Source organism: Girardinichthys multiradiatus, chromosome 6 (genome assembly GCF_021462225.1).
Source record: "Girardinichthys multiradiatus isolate DD_20200921_A chromosome 6, DD_fGirMul_XY1, whole genome shotgun sequence".
Classification (NCBI taxonomy): Eukaryota; Metazoa; Chordata; class Actinopteri; order Cyprinodontiformes; family Goodeidae; genus Girardinichthys; species Girardinichthys multiradiatus.
Window position 1 is genome coordinate 33,148,175 of NC_061799.1, and position 24,089 is coordinate 33,172,263.

At 42.2% G+C, this 24,089-nt stretch overlaps 1 protein-coding gene and 1 long non-coding RNA gene across 21 annotated transcripts in view; one reads left to right on the forward strand and one right to left on the reverse strand.

The window, feature by feature from the left end:
• LOC124870028 overlaps positions 1-24,089 on the forward strand; it is a 105,313-nt gene that overhangs the window by 75,805 nt on the left and 5,419 nt on the right. For 2 of the 3 annotated variants that reach the window (XR_007038706.1, XR_007038705.1), the window contains one exon: positions 5,443-5,638. The exons of the other annotated variant lie outside the window; for it this stretch is intronic. This is a non-coding gene — a long non-coding RNA (uncharacterized LOC124870028). The remainder of the gene's footprint in view (positions 1-5,442; positions 5,639-24,089) is intronic. 3 annotated transcript variants of the gene reach the window in all.
• The window catches only part of ptprfb (protein tyrosine phosphatase receptor type Fb), a 264,671-nt gene that overhangs the window by 13,153 nt on the left and 227,429 nt on the right, over positions 1-24,089 (reverse strand). For all 18 annotated transcript variants that reach the window (XM_047368403.1, XM_047368398.1, XM_047368400.1 and 15 more), the window contains 7 exons: positions 22,665-22,762; positions 13,361-13,484; positions 13,046-13,221; positions 6,197-6,316; positions 5,437-5,591; positions 3,613-3,898; positions 1,915-2,093 (listed from right to left, as the gene is read on the reverse strand). In XM_047368403.1, the coding sequence (XP_047224359.1) occupies positions 1,915-2,093; positions 3,613-3,898; positions 5,437-5,591; positions 6,197-6,316; positions 13,046-13,221; positions 13,361-13,484; positions 22,665-22,762 (1,138 nt within the window). The remainder of the gene's footprint in view (positions 1-1,914; positions 2,094-3,612; positions 3,899-5,436; positions 5,592-6,196; positions 6,317-13,045; positions 13,222-13,360; positions 13,485-22,664; positions 22,763-24,089) is intronic.

Below are 24,089 nucleotides of genomic sequence, written 5' to 3' on the forward strand. Positions count from 1 at the left end.
TGCATTCCTCACACCTTAAACAGACATTTACACCAAAGAAGAGCAGGCACATTCCAAACTGAGTTGGGTCTGTACTTCAGGACATTGGTTTTAAAATTAAAAATGAAAGCTCGGCCTGTCAAATTAAAATGAAGGATGTTTACAGCAGCATTTCCACATATGTTCATGTGAAAGTTCCAGCGTTTTTCCGGACTCAACTTTCTAGAGTTCACCGTTCTTCATTTTACAATATGAAATAATAGACTTCACCAAGGTGGAAAGAAAGGAAGGAAGTGAGAGAGGTATGATACAAGGGATGAAGGACAGAGGGAAAAAAGGAAGCCTGGTATAAAAGCACACAAGGCAGGGAGGTAAGTCACATGGAAGGAAGGAAGGAAGGACACAAGGAAAGAAAAGAGAAAGAAATCACAAAAAAGCAAGAAAGGAAAGACAACGAAGGTAAGTAAGTCACTAGGAAGGAAACGAAAGCAAGACGTAGTGAGACACGGAGGAGAGGAAGGGCAATAGAAAGGACACAATGAGGAAAAACCAGACCCAGAAAGTTCTGGATTCAAACTCCAGACCTTTCCAGACGGTATTACAACCCTGCTTCATCCTCCTCAGATGAGCCATGACGCTGTCCACCTGTCTTTACACACAGGTTTCTACAGTAATGTCTGCAGCTTACAAATAGCATTCAGGCAGAAATAAGTTCCTGTTTTATTGATGTTGACATGTCCTTATTGGGATGATCAGAATGAGGCCAACTCTGCTTTGAAGATAAAAGGTCGATCACTTCCTACATGATTGAAAAACATATAGGCCTTGTGAAAAATATTCATGCCCCTGAACTTTTCCACATTTTTTACTTTATTTGGATTTTATGCGGTAGATTAACACAAAGTGGCACATAAATAACATTGAGGTCTGTGGCTGTAATTTGACAAAATGTGAAAACGTTCAAGGCCTAAGAATACTTTTACAAATTACTGTAATCCTCAGCATACAGAGAGGATTCACGGAGTAATTAAAGGCTTGTATTACATCCTGAATGACCAGCGTCAATAAGAAACTCTGCTGTAAAGATGAGCTTGAACCTAAATCCAGTTTTGGATCATCAAAGCAAACAGTTTCAGTCAGATGGATGCCTGTCAGAGACGTTCCTCAGCACCCCTATCTTAACTTTAAAAACAAAATCCACTTAGAGGAAGCTGACATAAACTTTACAGCTGACATTTCATCCCCTTGGCTGAAGAATGACAGTTGAAGGTAGCCATTTGTTTTTTTATGAGAGGGAAAAGTGTGAGCGATTGTTTCAGATAGAAGCGCCAGCAAAGTGTTGGAGATGATTCACACCCATGAATCATCAGGCGAGGGGTGGGGGTACTGGTTCTGTAGATACGAGGCGAGCAAGTATTTAGTTGAAAGCTCTAATCAGTCAGCGTCTGCCTCAACTTTATGACTCAACAGAAACGTCTTTCCTTTTGAGGTTTGAAAAGCATCAACCATCAGCTTACTGTTACCAAAACATGGCTTGGAACTCTCTCATGTAACCAAGTAAAGCCGTTTCTTTTAGTTGCTTGTTTGTGCAAAATAATTGAATTGATGAATGATTTATTGTCCCAAACCTCCTTGACCGTTTTCAGTACCTTCAATGCTTGTACTGCAGCTCAGTTTGAACCCATCCCTGATGTTACACATTAGACAGTAAGGTGTTGTAGGATATACTTTATTGGAGAAATTTTGCTAAATTATGCTTCGGCAGTCTGAAACCTGCAGAATGTTCCCGCCATGATGCACCTGGTGATTAGAGCACGTGAAGTGAAGCATTGCCTGAAAATCATTCTTATTTTTCAGCTGTTCATTGCATTGCTAAATTCAGTTTTTTATGGCATTTCTTGACATTTAAATATTTATTGTTTTATCTTTGCTGACCTGTAGCCATCAATGAAGCTGGCGTTGATGTAGTCGGAGCCCTCGACGCCGCGGATGGGCTGCAGGCAGACACGGGTGGACTCAAAAGGCATGATGTTGACCAGTCGGTTCTTGAACTTGTTGCAGGGCAAGTTGGCGCTGATGAAGCGTGACGTGTGGGCTTTGGAGTTGGCCAGTCTCTGTTTAATAAAACATAGAAGGAGGGGGAAACAAACAAGGAAGCTTGAAACTCTCTTTTCTGACAGGTCTAGGTTCAGATGTACAGCCTTCTGTCATGACATATATGAAAGTCAAACTATAAAAAGTACGTGTTGTAGATATCAACAGGAAGCTTAAACCAAGTGTTGCTGACTTCTCTTCCCATTAAGTCCCAGTTTGCTTACAGGACTGTAGGTGTCACAAGCATGGTGCTGGCAGTGGACAGAGAGCAGATGGACAGCACAGGAGTGTGTATGGAGAGTCAGGCTACTGCAGGAGACTCTGTTGTGGCCAGACTGTGTGTGTGTGTGTAGGGGGGGGGGGTTCGGGTCTTGGTCCTGCGTGTACAACACAATCATCCTCTCACTCTTTCATTCTCGGTTGTTGGCAAGAGTGTAGATGCCATTATCACTTCAAACAGAATGGATCATGGTCATAAGGGGGCTAATGGCAGGGACGCGCTGGGAGGAAAGTGTGTAATAACACCACAGTCAATGGCTATTGACAGAAAAGGGATGTGCGGCGTATGACAGCGACCTTGAGCACCAGCAGGGTGACTGTCAGTCACTTTGTAATCGTCACTGGGTCGGTCTGTTCACAAGTGTTTTGTTCTGGGTTATTTATTCCTGAAAAATGTGCCGAAGCTGCTCATGATGTCTCCTCATCAATGTAACAGATTCCTGAGCATCAGCTCATTTGGTGGATTACAGTCACTTGAAAAGGCATTCGCAAAGATTTTATTTTACTGGGATTTTAAGCGATAGAACAACACAAAATAGTGCATAACAGTGACATGAAAGGAAAATAATTCACTCTTGATACCCCCAAATAAAATCCAGACAGCTGAACCTCTGACCCACCCTCAAGTCTTTTGTAGCTTTTAACAGGTCTTCTTCCAGTACTAAACTAAATTTAGCTACATTAATCTATCCCCTATTTACTGAAGGAAAGTCACTCCACAGCATGATACTGCCACCACCAATTTGCCACGGTTCAATTTTGTTCTCATCTGAACAGAGGACCTTCTTCCATGTTTGCTGTGTCCCCTACATTGTTTTGGAAAAACTGCACTCATTAGTTCTTATTTCTTTCCCTCAACAATGACTTTCTGCTTGCAGCTCTTCTCTTTAGGTTAGATTTGTTGTGTACATGTCTAATAATTTTCATGGTTCAAAGCAGAGTTACAGTGGGTCTCTGATTAAAGCCTTCCTTCTTTGGTCAGTCAGTTTAGATGGAAGTCTATGTCTTCCTAGGTTTGCTGTTGTGCCATAATCTTCACATTTTCAGATTATGGATTGATGTTCGAAGGTTAGGATATTGTTTAATAATCTAACTTTGCTTTAAACTTCTCTACCACACTACCACACAAGCTCCCATTAAAATACACTAAAATTGCTGTAAAGTGGAATAAAGTGAGAAAAGTTCAAAGGGAAATGAATACTTTTACAAATAGAACAGTAAGAGAATACTTGTACATGTATATTATTAAATATTGCTCACCTTGAACTCCAACTCCATGGAAGTGACCGTCTCGCCGGGCGGCGGCTGCGTGAGTTTCTGGATGTGGGCGTACAGGTTGCGTGCTGGCACCTCTGTGTTGCCGCAGGTGGCGGCCTCCAGGAGAGCTTCGTGGATGAAGATGTACTGGTCCTCGGTCTGGACCATGTAGTTCCTCTGGGCACGCATGCACGTCACATGGCCGTAAATGTCCACAGTCTTCTCGTGCTTTATGCGCTCCAGCATGGCGTCGATCACGATGAAGCAGCCGGTCCTGCCAACGCCAGCACTGTCAGAGGAAGACAGAGGTAAGCAGCTGATGCTGTTTTTACTGTAGCTACATAATCATTACAATGTGGAATAAAAGCTGTTGAACCTAACAAACTGAAATCCATCAGACAGACTGATAACGTTGTTTTGAGATAAAATTTACAAGTATAATAGTTTTTTTTAAGCTTTGAAACTGGATGTCAAAGGCAGACTGAAAGGTTACTGTTTGTAAATGTAACATTTCTACCTCGGCCTCTCCTCCCCTTCCCTGCTGAGTAAGGCTGTTGTTGATGTGTATTGGAAGTGGGATGTGTGCACTTGAAATTAGGTCATTTTTCACCTCTTTTTTTGGAACCCTCATCCAAGTTATCAACAACAAAGCTTAATCTTCTCTGTGTTCTTCAGTTCCTCTTTGTCTGGAAAATCAGATATTCGGCAAATCCAATCCAGTGCGGTAGTGTATATTTTGCCAGTAGCATCATCTCTGAGGACAAGTGGAACAAGGTCCAACTGGAGCAAAATGCAGTAATATGCATACCTTCTGGATTGTGGTGCACAGCACTATATCTGTTTGCATTCACAAATAAGTATAAATGAGCCTTTACCTCAAGCTGGCTGCAACATGCATGCACCAACCCAAAACTGAGGGTATTTAAAGGAGAAACACTGATGCTGAGACCACAACATTGTCCCTTGCAATGTTTTATCTTTGATTTGGTAACATATTTAAGAGTTTCTAGATTTTAGTCAACCATTTTGTTGCTTTAAATGTAAAAAAACAAAACAAAAAGGCACCAAAGAACTGATTTCATATTCCCTCAGATCAAGTTGTCATATGTAAAAACCACAATGGATTTTATTCAATGGATTTTATTCAATGGATTTTATTCAGGGCAGTCAGTGTAGGGGGGCTGAATGCAACCATCCTTTCCCATCCGCTTTTCGCTTCCATTTCACAATTATCCACCATAGTGAAACATGGTGGTGGCAGCATCATGCTGCGGGAATGCTTTTTTTAAACTGGTAAAACATTCTGAAAAGCATGCATAATTTTCCCTCCAGTTCACAATTAAGCACAACTTATTGTTAGTGTAGAACAAACAAATATCCCAGTAAAACATTAAAGTTTGTGGTTGTAACATGACAACGTGTGAAAACGCTCATGGGATGTGAAAACTTTGGCATGGCACTTTATGAGACTACCACTACATGTCCTTCGTGCTACTTTTTATTAGAATTGCAGCCAATTTTCTTATTCTAACGACTACTTGAGTTATGTTTCTGGTTTGTTTGGTAAAATATTTAAAGGTGTGATTACTTTACAGCTTTATTTATTACTTTAAACTTTAAAATATGATGCAGAAACCTGGTTTTAAATAGAATCCCTTGCAAAAATATTTGCTTCCTTTTAACTTCTTTATATTTCGTCATGTTAGAACCACCAATGCCACCTTTAAGTTTGTGGCTGTAACTTGACAAAATATAGAAAAGCTCAAGGTGTACAAAAACAAAATGCAGCCCGCTAAGCATCGACAGCTTTTTCCTATGCTCACCCACCTGCAGTGGACCACCATGGGCCCCGCGTCTGGAGGATTGCAGGCCTTCACCCTCCGTAGGAAGGCCAGGATGGGTGTGGGATACTCGGGCACCCCGTGGTCGGGCCAGGCCATGAACTGGAACTGTCTCACCTCTCTCTTCTCGCTGGAGCCATTCTGCAGGAGAAACAAGATGACCTGGCTTACAGGGGTACCCTGATACTGTAATTGGCTGCTTTTTAAACTGATTTTTCATGCTGGACTATATTTCTTCTAATATGCTGACAGTTAGAATCTCAAAAGCACAAGTTGGTCCCATTTTGTCTCTCTTCTCTTAACCCCAGCAATTTACCTGCCGTTGTTGCTTGTCATTAACTTTCTGTTTCCTGTAGGTTAACTCTTTTCCTTTCTTCCTGTACCTTTCTGCTGCTCAGACTCAGGCGCTGCATGCCTGACATTTAAAATCACCGGCACAGACATCATTCCATGTGTTGCATTTGTTTAGTTGTTTTTCTCAACAAAATGTTCTTGGGGCTGGCTTTTAAAACCTCTGCATATGAACAGTTTATCTAAAATGAATCCAATAAATAGCTCCAACCCTACCTAACCCTCAGAAGAATGCCTCAAATAATATAGTTTGGCATATAATATGCAACAAATTATATCTTTCACTGCTCAAACTAAACAAGATATACATTTAGGAGGTTGTAGAAAAGCACTAAATGCTGGAAACAAAAACCCTCATTCTCCCTTAAATGTAATACAAGGAACATGCAGGTTACCTTGTATAGGGCGAAGGTTCGGACGCTGTAGGTTGCCAGCTCTACAGTGTCCAGCATCGTAACCTGGATCATCCCGTATGTCTCTGTTCCTCGTGACGGCCAGTACTGGTCACACTTCACCTGGCAGGAGCAAGACAGAGAGAGAGATGGCTGCTGAGGTGCTGCTAACATCCGATACAGGACAATCAGAGGCTGTGTGGGATCACGCTGATTAACGAGGGAACGTTAAAGAGGTCAGACCACAGCCCGTCCACTGTCTAATTAAAAGCTGAAGACTCAGAGTCCGCTCCTGTAACAACACGCACCACTGAATCAGGCTTTTGCATGTGCACTCATGTGTGTCTCCATTTGAACCAGGGCTTCAGACGAGTGTTAAAAAGCCCACTTTGTCTTTCACCAGGCCTCTGATCATTTTTAATTAGCTAATTGTCCGGTGGTTTGTAGCCTTTGTCATGTATGCTTCAGGATGCATTTCTGATGGCTGGATTGAGAGTTGGCTAAAAGCCTGTTCCTGCCTGTAATGAAGGTGTAGCACCTGGATTCATACTGTAGCCCTGGAACTACCACAGTCTTCCTGGTACTTTATTGGGATTTCATGTCATAGACCAGAAGCAACTATCACATCATTTTGAAGAGGAAAGAAACTGATGCATAGTTTTTAAAAGTTTTTTTCTTACAAAGAAAAGGCGGAACAATTTTACTCTGATACCCCTAAATTTAATCCAGTGCAACCAATTGCGTTCAGAGGTCACCTAACTAATAAATAGAGTCTGTGTGTAATTTCATATCAGCATAAATCCAGCTGTTCTCTGAAGACCTCAGAGGTTTGTTAGAGAACATTAGTAATGTAACAGCATCATGAAGACGAAGAAGCACAGCAGACAGGGAAGGTGAGGAGAGCCTTAATTGAAAGAAAGTCCAATTTAAAGTTTGCCACATACTATGTAGGGGACAAGGCAAACATGTGAAAGAAGTTGTTCCGGTCAGATGAGACCAAAATTCAGCTTTATAGCCTTTGTGCAAAATGCTATGTAGTGATGGTAGTTTCCGTGTCATGGAGTGGGGATTTTCTTTTTCAGCAGGGATAGGGAACCTCTCAGAGCAGACGGGATGATGGATGGAGCAAAAAACCGGGCTACCGGGGAAGAGAACCTGTTAGAGGCTGCAGCAGACTACAGCCACAGACTGTATATTATTTAGGAGCATCAGGGCAGAGGCAATACAAATGTACACTGTACTTGTTGGATGTATGGTAGTGGCTCAGCAGCAGAGGAGGCACAGCAACCATCAAGGCTGTTAGTCCATTAGCTGCATGTCTTCCCTCTTCTCTCTCTGCCCCATTTCCAGTTGGAATTACAGTAAATAAAAGCCAATTATCTACAACTTTCTGTTGGTCTACCACATGAAATCCCAATGAAATACATTAAAATTTATGGTTGTAAAGAGTTGTGCTGAAAAAGATCAAGGGGTGTGGATACTTTTTAGGGGCAAAAACTTCACTTTCTGGTAAAACAAAGGTAGATCATTGATGTGTCTCTGCTCTAGGAAGGAGAAAGCAGCATTAGATCATAGAAAAGATTGAAGGCTGTTGTGATCTTCACCTTGACATCTACATAACCTCTTCCTCCTCAGATTAATGAACCGCATTACTGCATGTTAGAGGAATTTGGTTCTGGTTTTCAAAAAGGCAATGATGAGGCATTGTATGATTCAACACAGTCCATGCAACTGCACAATCAATTTCCAGTTGGTTTTTTATAGCACACTATCTAACAGCTATCCAAAAGGTGTCCGAGTTCACAGAGGAGATGAGCCACATCATTATCTCAGCATTTGGAGGAGTTGGTTGATTGGCCTTGCCTCTGGGCTCAGCGTTGTCTCTCAGGATGTTTTCAATACAAAAAAGATACCAAAGCATTCCTTATTGTTTATCCTGCTAGACATGTGTTTTTAACAAGGAGCAGAAGCAATTTTTTTATGTTAAAAGCACTCTGGACAAGTAGCCCTGTGTTAAAATGAGGAGTCATTATAAGCTGCTGCAGGGAAAAAAAAATATCCAGAAAGCCTTTAATGCCACGACTGCAGGGACTAAAATGTAGAGCCATTGATTTGGATGTCGCGCGAGGAAAGGGATGTGCCGCGGGTGAACTAATCGTATTGGTGCTACAGTGCCGAGCTGACATTTGGAGGCACTTTGGCTCCCTCGGCAAGCTGGTACAATTGACAAACAAACTGTCCTGATATTCTTCTCCTCCCCTGGAGACAGCTCCCATTCAGACGCAGAGGCGGCGCTTACAGGGGAGAAACTCAATTGAGTGATAGGGAACTAGTGCACCACAAACATATGGATTAGCAGTCACCTCTGTAATGAATTTCTCTGTGCAGTCGGAGGTTTGGTTACATGTTCTCCCTCATACTGACACGCAAACACAGGCTGCAGGTTGCACAATCTTCTACCTCCGCTTTGAACCCTTCTTCTCGCATGTTGTCACTTGGCCTTTTGCAGGAGCGGCAGACCTCTGATCTACAAACACAGCGACTTGTACCTCATTTCAACCCCTGACCTTTTAAGGTTTTACTCTCTTGTAATGACAGTGCAAGAGGAAGCCAGAATCTGCCTGCTGCCTGCAGATCTCATTGTATTTGTTCAGCTCCAGCAGTATTTGGCATGAAGTGCAAGTCTTGCTGGTCGCTGGAGGATTGACTCATTCGCTCACAGCGTCCGTCCGAGGGCATTTTTTCACAGAGAAGTGAGCAAATTATGAGTAATTTATGTAAAGGAAGGTAAGGAAATAAAAATTTCCTCTGGTTTCTGTCCAAACAACATTTTGTAAACATTGTTTGGCCAAATAATGGAAATTACAGAACCATTCACATTGTACAATTACTGGTGTTTATGAAATACGATCAAACGATCAAGATATTTTTAATTAGTGATGCCATTCTTTTTCTATGGGGTTTGAATATGAAACATGAAACAAAGGCCCAGTTTTTTTAGCCACTCTTCAAAATGGGAAAGACAAGAGAACATGCTATTCAAGAAAGGCAAGAACCACAAAGACTAGAATCTCGTCTAAACTTGCCCAAATCTACAGTCAGATCAACACCATTTCTTATAGATACTAATCAAAATGGGAAAGATAAGAGAACATGCCAATAAAGACATTTCTTTCCTCAATCATTAAAAAAGGCTAAACCTACAGACAAGCAAGGCTGGATAAGAAATTTACCTTGGCACCACACAGTGAGGAGGAGGGTAATGGAGATAAAATAAAAGGCTTTTTACACTTCTTTAGCAGAGGCGCCAATCGTGAAAGGTGCTATAAGTTGTGGAGGGTGCTATATGTTGTGGAGGGTGCTATAAGTGACAATCGCTGCAAAACAAATCACAAGAAAAATGTTGACTTCAAGGAAAAGGAATAATCGGTGCCATATCGGTGGTACAGGCAGCTGCCTGTCTCGTTATATAATTATTAGACATATTTTATTAGCTACTTTCCAAACACTATTTGTTTGCGATTTGATTAGTTAAGATGGTTCCACTTATTAAGTAATGTTTCCTGTGCCAAGGCAATTTAATCAGCCTAATCTGCTGTTGGCAGCATGTTTGTGGTCTCACACTGCATTGGAAGGTCTTTAAAGCTTGCAACAAACATTTATTTGTGATTTCACTAAACATTTTCTCTTCGTTACAATGAAGGCTTTAATGGGGACTCATAGCCACAGCTGTTTACAGAGTAACATGATCTAAATAATATATTATAAAACTGAACAATAAGGCTTTGTGCAGCTGTCAGCATCTGTTTGAAACTGGAATTAGCCACAGTCTCGTAGTTTGGAAAGAAAATTGTTCATTCCTCTTTTAAAATGCTACACCTGGAGTTTTATTTGGTCTGATTTAGGAAAAATGAATTTGACTCCCATTTTGTTTCTTTCTTACAGCACAGACAATTATTTCACAGTCAATAAAAGGGTTTTGGACCAGCTCAGAAGATAAATCTGGTCCTCTAAGTTTTAGATCCTTCGTGGGTCATTAGCAGGTTCCTGTAGAACTTGGTTACAATAGAAGGGTCAGAAGTGCTACAATTCAATAAATAATAAATGTTTTAAATAAATATCTATATAAATAACAAATTAAATCTATTGGATAAATATATTCATAACTATTTAAATGTCAGTAATTGAATTGAATGCACAAACAATTGAATATTGATTTAATTGGGTTTTTCAGTATTTGATTATTTCACACCTTCTGTGCCACTGTCCTTCATTATATAATTAAAATTGCCACTATTTCACAATAAATAGGCCAACATATCCGATTGGTTCACCTTTACAGCACCTTAACTGCAGACCAATCAACTTGTCTACAGCAGTTAGCCCCACCCACTAACTAACCACTATGAATCTAAATAAAATAGTGTACTAATATAATTACATGTGTTTTTATTGTATGCAGAAAACAAATTTTAATAAAATATTCCAGTATTTAATTTCTAACATATTTAATAAATTATTGATACGTGTATTTATTTATTGATATATGTGTTTATTTATTGTATGTACATTAATTTTTGGTAAATTATTACTAATGTAAATATTTAAAGATTTATTTGTGTATTAAATTGTATAATCAAATAAATGAATGATTATTTGACATTGAAGGATTGCATAGTGATGATGCAGATGATTCAGCTCATGTGATTTACCAGGAACATCTCTAAAACATGCAGGAGTTTGTTGAAATTTTACTAATCCTGAAGTAAGGATGTGTAGACGCAGCTTCTGGGATCAAAGAGGGACAGTCTGCAAATGGCCTCTCAGACACACTCCATATATAGAAAGCATTTGCGAATACGCCTGTGCACTCGCCATGAAGCGAATGTGTAATAAAAATCTTCTAATCAAACATATCCGAGGTGAAGATATTCTCCAAGGTCCAAATAAAATGAGCTCTGCTCCAAGGAGCTGGAGTGTGGTCATAATTTGCCTAAATGATTGATTGCACTGATAGCTCCGAATTAAAACAGATGATGTTTTTTTTGTTTTTTTTAAGATGGTAACTATTTAAGGTATCGACTTTGACAAAACAATTACTTTCTTGTAGCCTCAGTCTAGACTAGAATGAGACAAACGGAGCTTCAGGTGACGATCCTCTCCTGCAAACCAAGGAGAGGATTTTTCAAAATGAGCATTTTAATTTCCATTTTCTGCTACTCACAGTTTTTCTTTTAGTCTGGGGACTCTTTCATTAGGGCGCTGTGTGCACACACTAATAAAGCACCACATACTGGCAGGACTTCACGCTGTCTTTTTCCCTCCAAGGAATTGGTGAGTGTTATTTTCCGATGGTAATTAAATAAATCCGTTCCAGTTTGAAATCTCAAGTTGTCATGCGCTCATTTGTTTTTGCTTTTATTAGGCCGAGATGAGTTTAGGGAGCATGCTAATGCTGTCGGGTGACAATCCTCTTTAGCTCCAACTTCAGAAATCTGATTAGAGCTCTTCAACTTTAGAGGACCAAATTTACAAAAAGCAAATAAGACTCTGTGAAACCTTCGGTTCGGTGTTACAAAAATAAACAAGCAGCAATCGAGAGTCAAACTCCTGGAGCAGTTTCTAAATAATGACGGCGTTATAATGAAAGTCTAAAAATAACCATAATGTGCCTGTGTAATTTGACTGAAAATGTGCTTCTGTTCAATAGCGGGTGTGCAAGTGTTGCTCTCGTATGCAGGGTTGAGTCCCTACCTCCATAAGTAGCAAACACACAACAGGAGGGAAAATGGAGCAGGAGTACAAAGCTGTACCTCAATGCAAACTTTCTCAGGTGTCCTGTGCAGGGCTGTATTGACAGAAACCAGTATGGCTGGAAACCTTTCAGCTCCTAAACATCAGCTGTTCAGCTACACTGGGGAACAACCTGGTCTGATGGGCTTTTTCTCTTGCTTCCAATCCTTACTAATTTTCTATTTTAAAGTTACTTTTCCAGACTGAAATTCCTATATTTTTCTAAGCCAATGTTTATATAATAATAGATATCTTAGCACAAAATAGTCACCTACCTGTGGTTTAATTATCTGCATGGTTACACAAACCTTGATACAACACAAAAGTGAAGTTCGCTTCTGATTGGGTAGTGTGGTTAAAACGCGGAGGGTTTTCCACCTCAACCAACTTAAAGGGTTCCTACACATTTTTATGTCAAAGTTCCATACTTTTACAAACCTAAGAACATTTTTACATCAAAAATATTTTTATAAAATTGCTCTAATTCAGAATCTGCACAAGTCAAGATGGATGGATTTTTTTGTGTTTAAATTGAAGACCGTTGAGTTGAAAGCTACAAACTCAAATTTTTTCTTGATCAGTAAACGGACCGTACATAAGCACTAGCGCAACAGTTTTCAGTGTGGAAGTAGTAACTGCATAATAATAAGTTTCAGTTTCAGTGGACATGAAGTCAGAGCAGAGGACGCACCGAGATGTAAGAAACTATTAAAGAGGGCACTGTAGTTAATACAGAAGCATGTCACCTTTTCCTTGTGGCTCCTACAACAATGAGCTAGACTTTGCAGAGTGCTGGTCATATTGCTGGTCTATTATTTCATACTTCGGAGGAAGAGCTGCAAATGTCTGCAGGTTTCTAGAAATAAGGCCGCTAATACATATTTTGAGCGGCGAAAATCTTTACTGACAGGTCTAACTATACCACTATTAAAAACGGAGACTGGAAACCAAATCTCCGTCATACATCTGTTAATTTCAATCATTCTTCCAGTGTGCTCACAGCTGTAAAGCAATTCATTACTGATGCAGTGTGCAGGAACTGGATGATGCCCTCCTTACCCGCGACTTCTCCTCCAGCCTGGTCATCATGACGATGGTGTTGGATCTCTGCTCCCATACCATTCTCCAGAAGTCGCTCAGGGTCTCCGGCAGAGGCCCCTGAGTGGCGATGTAAGCATTCTGCTTCCTGTAGCCATCAATGTAGTTGCCGTTAATGTAGTCGCTGCCAGGAACAGCTGTAGCAAACAGGAAAAAGTGCAAACAGAACAAAACTGTTATGAGAAATCAGACTGAAATATCTCTTAGCACACATGAAGTAGATCTAAATAAACAACAGCAATCTGTGAGGGGTTAAGTGCTTCCACAAGCTCTTACCATCAACAGAGGTGAGGACCACTCTGGAGTGGTCATAGGCGATAACGTTTGCATAGCGATTCTTTGGCTTGTTCACTTCCATGTTGGAGTTTTCCCAGGTAAACTGCTGGCCTGGATCAATAGACTGAGTGAGAGCAGGAAAAAGGAGCAAAAAGCAAAGAGCAGGGAGACAGAGAGAGAATGATGATGGAGACAGAAGGGACAGAGAGGAAAACAGAAGCACAAAAAGACACTTGAGTTTTGCTTCAGTAGAAAAATGAAAGGAAAATTGACCTGCTGTCATTCAGCCAGCTGAGGTGAGCTATGGACTGCTAAACCTTTTACCAGAAAATATTATGTACCCACAATGCATCTCTGAAGATTTATTATCTAGTTGGTCTCTAGCTGGAAAAATTGAATTAATCCTGGATTATCAGGTTAAAGACTTGCATGACATTTGATGTTATTGATGCATATTAATGAGGCAGAAGAGAAACCTCCAACTGTGTTGATTTAAATCAATTCAGAAAAGGCCATAGACTGAAATCTAACAATTCCTTGCACTAAACCGTATTCTCATCTAATCTTTCTATTCTTGCTGCCTTTCCAGTCTTCTTATTTCGCCCTTTCTCCTGTTTCAGGCAATTTTCTTCTTGCGTCATCTGACTCCTGCAGAAGGCGGCATTGGACCGCATACATATTGATCCTGGTGAAGATATGTGATGGTCTCCCAACCCTTGTTGGATAATGTCACAATGTCTCTCACTATGCAGCATCGATCCCACTTTTTCCTCCCCACACCACACTATTGTTTGGTGATTCCACAGCAAATCCAGCAGCAGCTACAACAATTTTGAACATGGCTGTTGCACAAGTAAATTATTGCAAACGAAGCTGCCGCGCATGCTGAGAGAACAGGTGACCTCAATGAAAAAGATCCCAGTTTGAGCACATTAAGTTTACAGGTGTATATCTTTGAATTAGAATATCCTTGAATGCTTCATTTATTACAGTAATTCAATTCAAATAATGAAATTCATGTATTATATAGAGTTGTTCCCCTTGGAGTGATGTAGTTCAAGAACTCGTTGTCGTCGTCTTCCGTTTTATCCAGGACCGGAGACAGCAGAGACGCCCAGACGTCCCTCTCCCCAGACACCTCCTCCAGCTCCTCCGGGGGGAGCCCAAGGCATTCCCAGGCCAGCCGAGAGACATAGTCCCTCCAGCGTGTCCTGGGCCGTCCCCTGGGCCTCCTCCCAGTGGGACATGCCTAGAACACCTCCCGAGGAAGGTGTCCAGAAGACATCCGGTATAGATGCCCGAGCCACCTCAACTGGCTTTTCTCAATGTGGAGGAGCAGTGGCTGTACTCCGAGCCCCTCCTGGATGGCCGAGCTCCTCACCCTATCTCTAAGGGAGTGCCCAGCAACCCTACAAAGGAAGCTCATTTCAGCCGCTTGTATCCGGGATCTCGTTCTTTCGGTCATGACCCAAAGTTCATGGCCATAGGTGAGGGTAGGAACGTAGACCGACTGGTAAATCGGGGGCTCAGCTCCCTCTTCACCACCGACCGGCACGGTGCCCCTATTACTGCGGCAGCCGCACCGATCCGTCTGTCAATCTCCCACTCCATTCTTCCATCACTCGTAAACAAGACCCCGAGACACTTGAACTCCTCCACTTGAGGCAGGTACACCCCTCCAACGTGAAGAGGACAAGCCACCCTTTTCCGGTTGAGAACCATGACCTTGGACTTGGAGGAGCTGATCTTTATCCCAGCCGCTTCACATTAACACATGTGGACCAGTTGGGCAAACTCCCATGAACCCTTGAGTACCCTGTAGAGGGTATAGAGCTGGTCCAGTCTTCCATGGCAGGGACAAAAACCACACTGCTCCTCCTGAAGCCGAGGTTCGACTATCGGCTGGACTCTCCTCTCCAACACCCTGGCGTAGGCCTTACCAGGGAGGCTGAGGAGTGTGATCCCCTGTAGTTGGAACACACCCTCCGGTCACCCTTCTTATGAAGGGGGACCACCACCCCAGTCTGCCAGTCCAGAGGCACTGTCCCCAACCGCCACGCAATGTTGAAGAGGCGTGTCAACCATGACAGCCCTACAACATCCAGAGACTTGAGGTACTCAGGGCGGATCTCATCCAACCCCGAAGCCCTGTCACAGCGGAGCTTTTTAACCACCTCAGTGACTTCAGCCTGGGTGATGAAAGAGTCTAACCCCTGAGGCGCCTGACGGTTTGCCAGAATCGCTTCGAGGCTAACCGGTAGTCCTTCTCCATGGCCTCACCAAACTCCTCCCAGGCCCGGGTTTTTGCCTCTGCCACAGCCTGGGCTGTGGCACGCTTGGCTTCACAGTACCCGTCAGCCTCCTCAGGAGTCCCCCAAGCCAACCACAGCCGATAGGACTCCTCCAGCTTGACAGCGTCCCTTACTGCCGGTGTCCACCACGGGGTTCGGGGATTGCCGCCACGACAGACACCTCAGACCTTACGGCCGCAGCATCAACAATAGATGCGGAGAACTTGGTCCACTCGGACTCTATGTCTCCAACATCCCCCGGAATCTGGTCAAAGCTCTCCCGGAGGTGGGAGTCTAATACATCCCTGGCCGAGGGCTCTGCCAGACATTCCCGGCAGACCGTCACTATGTGCTTGGGCCTGCCAAGTCTGTCTGGCTTTCTCCTCTTCCAACGGATCCAACTCACCACCAGGTGGTGATCAGTGGACAGCTAAGCCCCTCTCTTCACCCGAGTGTCCAAAACATGCGGCCGAAGATCTGACGATACAACAACAAAGTCGATTATCGACCTCCTGCCTAGGGCGTCCAGGTGGCAGGTGCACTGATGTTACCTTTATACTTGAACATTGTGTTCATTATGGACCATACGTGACTAGCACAGAAGTCCAATAACGAAACACCACTTGGATTCAGATCGGGGAGGCCATTCCTCCCGATCACGCCTCTCCAGGTGTCCCTGTCGTTTCCCACATGGGCGTTGACGACCCCTAGCAGAATAATGGAGTCCCCGGGAGGGGCACTATCCAGCACCCCCGACAGGGACGCCAAGAAGGCCAGGTACTCCGCACTACCACCTGGCCAGTAGGCCGAAATGACAGTCAGAGACCTGTCTCCAACCTGAAGGCGCAGAGATGCGACCCTCTCATCCACTGGGGTAAACCCCAACACTAGACGGCTGAGCTGGGGGGCAACAAGCAAACCCACCCCAGCCCGCCGCCTCTCCCCGTGGGCCACTCCAGAGTAGAAGAGAGTCCAGCCCCTCTCGAGGAGATGGGTTCCAGAGCCCACACTGTGCGTGGAGGCGAGCCTGACTATTTCTAGTCAATATCTCTCGACCTCCCGCACAAGCTCAGGCTCCTTCCCCCCCAGTGAGGTGACATTCCACGTCCCTAGAGCCAGCCTAAGCATCCGGGGATCGGGCCGCCGAGGTCTCCATCTTCGTCTGCCGCCCAACCCTCTTTGCACCGGTCCCTCACAGTTCCCCCTGCAGGTGGTGGGCCCACTGGGGGACAGCCTCGCATCTCTCCTATGGGCTTGGCCCGGCCGGGTCCCGCGAGGAGCAACCCAGCCACCAGGCGCTCTCTGACGGATCCCGACCCCAGGCCTGGCTCCAGGGTTGGACCCCGGCTCCGCCATACCGGGTGATGTCACGTGCCTCGATCATGTAGTCCTCATGAGGGGGTCTTGAACCGCTCTTTGTCTGACCTGTCACCTAGAGCCTGTTTGCCATGGGAGACCCTACCAGGAGCATTTAAGCCCCAGACAACATAGCCTTTAGGATCATTCGGGCACTCAAACCCCTCCACCACATTAAGGTGGCGGTTCAAGGAGGGGTAGCGGTTCAGAAACTGCTACCCCAATAAAGAGAAAATAACTTATCTTTATTGTAGCTACCCAGAAAATTAGCATATTGCAAAAGACGATTAAAAAGGGATTTTTAACACTATTGTTATACTATGACCATATTATCGCCAGGAAGGTGTCTCTGACACCTTTGAGAGACAGGATAAGCCACAAAAGGTGATAGCTGAATAAGCAGGCAGCAAACATATTCATGAAAAGTTAAGTGGAAGGAAAAACTGTATTACAAAACAGTGCAAAAGCACCTGGGATAACTGGATTCCTTTTTTCTTTAGCCCAAGCAAGACTCTGCTGATGTCTCTGGTTCAGGAGTGGCTTGACACAAGGAACAGATGTCTATGATATGTTTGTGTGCGGTGGCTCTTGAAGCACCAACTACAGCTGCAATCCATGCTCACGAAACTCTTCAGTGTTAAACAAACTGAACTTGTATAACACTCTTCTAGTTGTAATGACCACTCAGAGTCTCATTCATTCAGCTACACTCACAAACCTGGGGTGCCTTGCCCAAGGGCAAATCACCATGGAGAAGAAGCTGAAATTGAAACCTCAGCTCTCCGATTTCGACTATTCGTGCTTTGCTTCACAATCCACAATTCATTCATGGCTGCAGCAATCCCTGTTTGTTATGCACCTATTTCTTTTCACTCAGTATTTCAATTTGCTAGCATACAGCACGCAGGGTGAACATCCAGCCAGGAGTATTTCCCATTAAAAACATTTTTTACTGGCCTTGAATTTTGGGTTTTTCAATAGTTCTAAGCCATAATCATACACATTAACTGACATAAACTCTTGAAATATATCACTCTTTGTTTAAAAAAAAATCTATATAATACACAAATTTCACTTTTTTAATTAAAATACAGAACTGTATGTACTTTTCTGTGATTCTGATTTTTTGGAGACGCACCTGTACTTTCGGCTATTTTGCAAATCAAAGGTTCATGAAACAGGTAGTCAGGTTCTCTCTGCAAATAGCAGTTGCAAAATCTGTTGGTTTGAAACTGCTCCAAATCTTTTTGAAGGGTTCGCTCCCAGAGAAAGAAACATATATGCCGACAAATAAAAATATGGAAAGCTCGTACGCAACAAGTCCTTCATCACATCTAGAAATTGCTCAGCCATGTGAGTGGTGGGGGTTGAGACCCGTTGCTGCTGATGAGCTCAGCATTGGCAATTTGTGCCTGGGCTTGGCACCATGAAGAAAAAGATTTCATTTGCTGTCAAAATGTGTCACATTCATTTGAGAGCTTAGTGAAGACAGCCAGGCACACAAGAGGGGTTGACAACTAACGAACAAGTTAGGTAAAGAGGTGAGGAGCAAATGCCTAAGGTGCTCCCAGTAAAAAACTGAAAATACTTTCAAACGATCTCAATGATGGCTCTATGACGACTGCGGCGTGACGTTCCTCTTGGCAATATAAAGAAAAGACTGTCTGGGGACTTGCACCATGCCTGATTGACAAATTTTGCTCATTACCCAGTGTGTTGATTGCTCAGCATGTTGCGGACTGGAGTCGACGCTGCAGAAACAAAGTGTCAGGCTGTCTAGTGTTGGGGAGAGGAATTGGCGAAGCCTCTATAAATTTTGCGCCTCAGGGTACGCCACGAAGGGCGCAGATGGTGAACGTGACTGTGACAAAGTGCCTAAGTTCGGCCACGGCACCTCGGCTGGCAAAGAGACAAAGGGCCATCTGCCAGGCGACGGAGGGGGTCTTCCTATACTCAGAAGGACTTTTTGCAGGGAGGTGAACAGAGTCGGGCTGATTGCTCGCCGTCATTTAAGCTACTTTCTGTGGTTAGGTTCATTTAAACAAACTCAACCGGCCGGGAGGGCGACGGGCTGGAGAGGCAACACATATAAACCCAGTTAATTAAGTGCAACGGTTTACCGGTGCCTAATGATCTCCCTCACTGGCTGTCAATTTCACAGTAAGAATGTGATTTAGAATCAGAAATTGACTTGGTTTTAAATGACGATCTTTGCATACTTTGTCACACATTATTTACATGAACCCATTTAGGTTTTGGTTTATGCTCAATGGTGTTAACTGGTAGAAATGTTTATCCCAGTGGTTCTCAAGCCTTTCAGCTTCTGACACTTAAAAGAGACTCATGGCCCCAACTCCTGGTTGAAATACACAATCATCTTTACAAAGTCAAGTAAGTGACGACTGCACAAACAGCATCCATAGCCAATATCTGGCCAATATGGTACTTCTATTAATTTTAAAGTGCTGTTTTTTATTTTATTTATATTTTATACATTTATGGCATAAAAATGCTTTAATATTATAATTATTGTAATTTATGATAATTTCTGAAGAGGGTCTGAAGACCCACACTTGCTGAATCCCAACCACAACTTTTGGGACTACTAGTTGATGCTATAATAATTACATTGGAACGCATTAAATTTGAACCTAACTGGATTTTATATTATTGGATGTTTTTCTTGTAAAGTGCTTTGAGATGACAGTTTTTTTGTTAATTGGCGCTACATAGACAAGTTGAAATTCCACCATAATTCAAATGCACCACCATCTATAACTACCAAGTGACCAGTGTCTGCATTAGACAAAATCAGTTTCAGTGGTTAAATGAATAAAGCAGAAATTGTAGTATAAGAATCACTACGGTTCGGAAGTTAAAATAAAAATCCAGTCTTTTATTTAAGAACATTTATTTAGTTCTGGAACATTCCTTGTTTAGAAATTATTGTTTATTGGTACCCTGCTGTAAATACTTTGTACAACTTTTTGCCGATAGAACAGCACCTAATCTAAGGTTGGAGTACACAGATAGAGGTTACAGAGTTCTCCTTTCAGCTCGACCCACAAGTTTTCTACGGGTTTTAGGTCTGGGCACCAAGATGATCATTATCCTGAAGAAAGACCAAATGATGATCCATATTCATTTTTATGGCAGAGTTCACCAGATTTATGAAAATGTCCTGCTGTTTCAAAGAGTTCATGCACTCTCACGAAGTTCCAGGGGCCCACACCATGACAGATCCTCCACCATACTTCACAAACACTAGGCATGAGGTGCTTTACCACATTTGTTTTATTCCAAATCCTCCTGGAGTGCCTGAGGTCAAAGAGACCTACAGTTGCAGCAAACAACTCATATTTACATTTGTGATAGTAGGTTAGAAAATACCTAAAGAACGAAAGTGTAAATTTTAAAACATGCTTCAGTCGCACTAATTTTAAATGGATTGGTGATTTAGTTTTCAACAATTATATCTTATGGGAGTATTTGTTTGGCCATTGAATAAATAAGTTCATATTAAAGCTTGGATTCGTCCTTACAATTTTATGTTACTGGAATAAAAGATAAATCGATTTTAGGTCTTTTTACACATCTTCACCAGCGATGCCAAGACATTTGGCTACACTGCATGTACTGGATGATAATTAGTCATTAGCCTTTTTCCTTCCTGTTTGCATGTTTTCAGGCAAGAAGAAGTTTCTAAGTTATGGCTGGCAGACACCTTATTTACAGTGACGTGAAACTACACACTGTAAGAAAAACTATTTCTGTCCACATTCAGAAAATCTTCATTGTTCAGCTGCACAAGTCAACCTAATAAGATTCATTAGTTTCAATTGTTGATTTTTGGCTCATTTGGGGCACTTGACAAATTATTTTCTTATTTAATCTTTGTGACGGCATGTTTAACAGCTTCACACTACTACTACTACTTTATTCAAACCAACATGCAGGAAAAACCTTTCCTGCAGGAGAAGTGAGGCTGATGTTTTACTATTTATACCATAAGTAAACGCTGAGTTATGGACCTTCCTAAAAAACATTATCAACAAAAAACAAACCAACTGTGAGCAAGACAAATGTTTCAACAGCAGTGGCAGCAGGTGTTTTGTTAGAAAAATATTTTTCTTAGGCTGCTGTCATGCAGTTGCATGTTAGCGTTTTGAGAAATGTGAGAAAATTAAGTGGGTTTTGTATAGCATCAAGCTCTGTCACATCTTTGAAGTATCTGTGTTGCTGTTGATGTGTCCCCAGTTTAATTTGTGCATGTGACTTGACTGCATTGCTTGATAACTAGGATCAGTTTCAAATGTATGCATGTACTTGACTAGGAATCTGTCTGTATGGTTGGATTGAATCGACTTGTTTTGTAAACTGCATTGAGACGATATGTGTTGTGAATTGGCACTATATAAATAAACTGAATCAAAATGTGTAGTGGGGATCAAGGTGTGTAATTCACAGTGTTCTGCTGCGTCAGGATCTATGAGGATCACCTGATCGTCTGCCGATGAAAGTTCAGTGAGTGCTCCTGAGCGGTCAGATAAATATTAGCTGGTTTACTCAGAAAGTTGGTCTATTTCTCTTTTAGTTTCATCCATCCAGCACACAGAGGTGAGTGGGTCTTCATTAGCGAAGACTGAGTGACTGCACAGCATAGCATGAGAAAAAGTCATGTTAAATATTTGGTCATTGCTGCAATATTTGAGTAGTGGTAAGGTGGATTTCGTATTGGTGATTTCCATGGGCAGTGCATGATGCACTGTTACTATGCATTTTTAAATGCATGGTAACAGGGTGACGGGGGTATAAGTATGGCTTTTCCTCCCCACAGAACAAATATACCCAAATTAAAGGCTAGATTTTACCTGAGTTTTTAAATAAAACATTTATTTATTCTGAAGCTTTTTATTAAGGGCTGCCAATAATTGTGGCCATGCTGTAAATAGTATTTTATTCCTAGAAACATGAAACTGCAGTGCAACATTTCTAGACTTAAAAACACTGGTCGCAAGCAGTGAAATAGGGAAGAACATGACCTTCTAGATAAAAAGCCAAGATCCACAACCCTTCCAACTGCATTGTTGGAGCCATCAATTGAATAGCCCTGATCAGACCAGACAGATCCAACAATCTGAGCAAATAAATAAAAGACAAATCGTGTTTTTCTGTATTCAAGGATGTCTCTCTTCTTCATCTGGCCTTGCTCAGACTTCCAAACCAACTATGTAACACTTTAAATGCAAATTTGCCTCCTGAGTCTTTTTTTATTCTTTCTGGTAAAGAAGAACACTGACAACAGATAATCCCTCACTGAGTTGCATTGGGGAGACCTCCTGAACAACCCCTCCCCCTCCCAAAAAAACCCATTCTTCTGGGAAGCAGCAAGACGAACATAGATTGCTTAAGCGACTTGCCACCTGCTAGCTTTGTGAAAAATCATCTCACAGCATTTAATGTAAGTGTTGGTTTCCTAGTGGGTTTGGTAAGAGTTGTGAAAATGACTGAAGAATGTCTATGAAAGAAGTCTCACCTTAACCCATTAGTATACATGCATATGAGATCAAAAAGGAAAAAAGGTCCCTCCCTGACACAATGATAAGAAACCCATTATATTCTTGAAAGAGGAGGAATCAGTAAAGCTTTGTGCTTACCTCATACTCCTGGGAAAAGCGGAGGCCGTCGTTGGCCTTAAGTCGCTCTATGTGGTCAGCCAGGTCAATGACGGGAATTGGTGGGTGCTCCCTCATTCCTGGAGGAAGGAACAGAGAAAGAAAGAGTGAGACATGGTTTCTGCATCAAACATGCACTCACAGAAACAACGGTTGGACCACGGGGTGTGTGAGGCGGCCGGTGGGGCCATGAGGTGGCTATGGCGGTGATGAGAGTGCAGTGTTCTTCAACAACGCATGAGGAGAGACAGGAATACAGGTTTGTGACATTTCTGTGACGTCGTCATGCCAAACGAGCGAGACAGAAGTGGGACTGGCACTGAGATGCACATGAGTGGAGTGGGTGAGCATGGTTCTTAGAGGAAGCAGACATCTCTCTGACCGATTCTGAAGAACTCAGCTTGTGGTAGAGGTGGAGATGGAGCAGGAACTCACAAGTCTCTACAGATCAGTCACACTGTCACTCCATACCATGAGAAGGGAAAAAACTGACTGGTCACCAGCCAAAACTCATTTCTTGAAAATTCCTTTCCCCACAATAGTCTCTCTTCTGGTCCCCCCTCCAGCGCTTGGCCTGTATTAATTTCAAACAACCCCCCTGCTGCTCTCTAGCTTCCTCATGGTTGGGTTATTGGATGATTTATTGCTAATCTACCGACACAAATTTACCCTTGTGCTTCTGAACTTGGAGAGGCACTTAAAGCAGACGGCTAGGAACTCACAGTTCAGGTCTTACATTTACATGCACTCATGAATTTTATTATTTTGGGCTTTTACTAATGGATTTGAACATCTCTTTTTTAAAGGATGATTGTGCAACTTCAATGAATGTTAAAAACAAGAATTGGATGCATAAGTCTGTACTTAACGTTATAATGCTAAATAAATCATTTTTGATACACGTATTTCTGAAAGCTCTACCCCTTACCCACCACTTGCTACCTAAACCTACAGTTATATAAAATATTTATATATTTATATGTATATTTTGCTGTCAACTAGATTCTAAATTGGGTAGAAGTTCAAAAAAGTACCTACAGTACAACAGATATAAATATAGGTATTTCGTATGTAAATTGGCTACATTGGGCATAATTTGGCATGACTATGACCACTAGACGGCAGCAAAGGGCTTCTAATATGATCAATGGTATGTGTTAAATATTTATGAACAGGACTAACATACTTGACTGTTTAACATGTGGATAACAACAGTAGTAATTCCCTAAAACACCTGCTGTATCGAGTAAAAAGCCTGCTATATAAATTGTAATACTATTTTTGTTTTCTTTTCTTAAAAGCATCTAATTAAAAGCTCAATATCTTAAAAATCATAATTTTCTGACAATTATTGTATCAGCCTAATGAAGATTTTGGAATGAAATGTATTAACTAGGCATAAAAGTT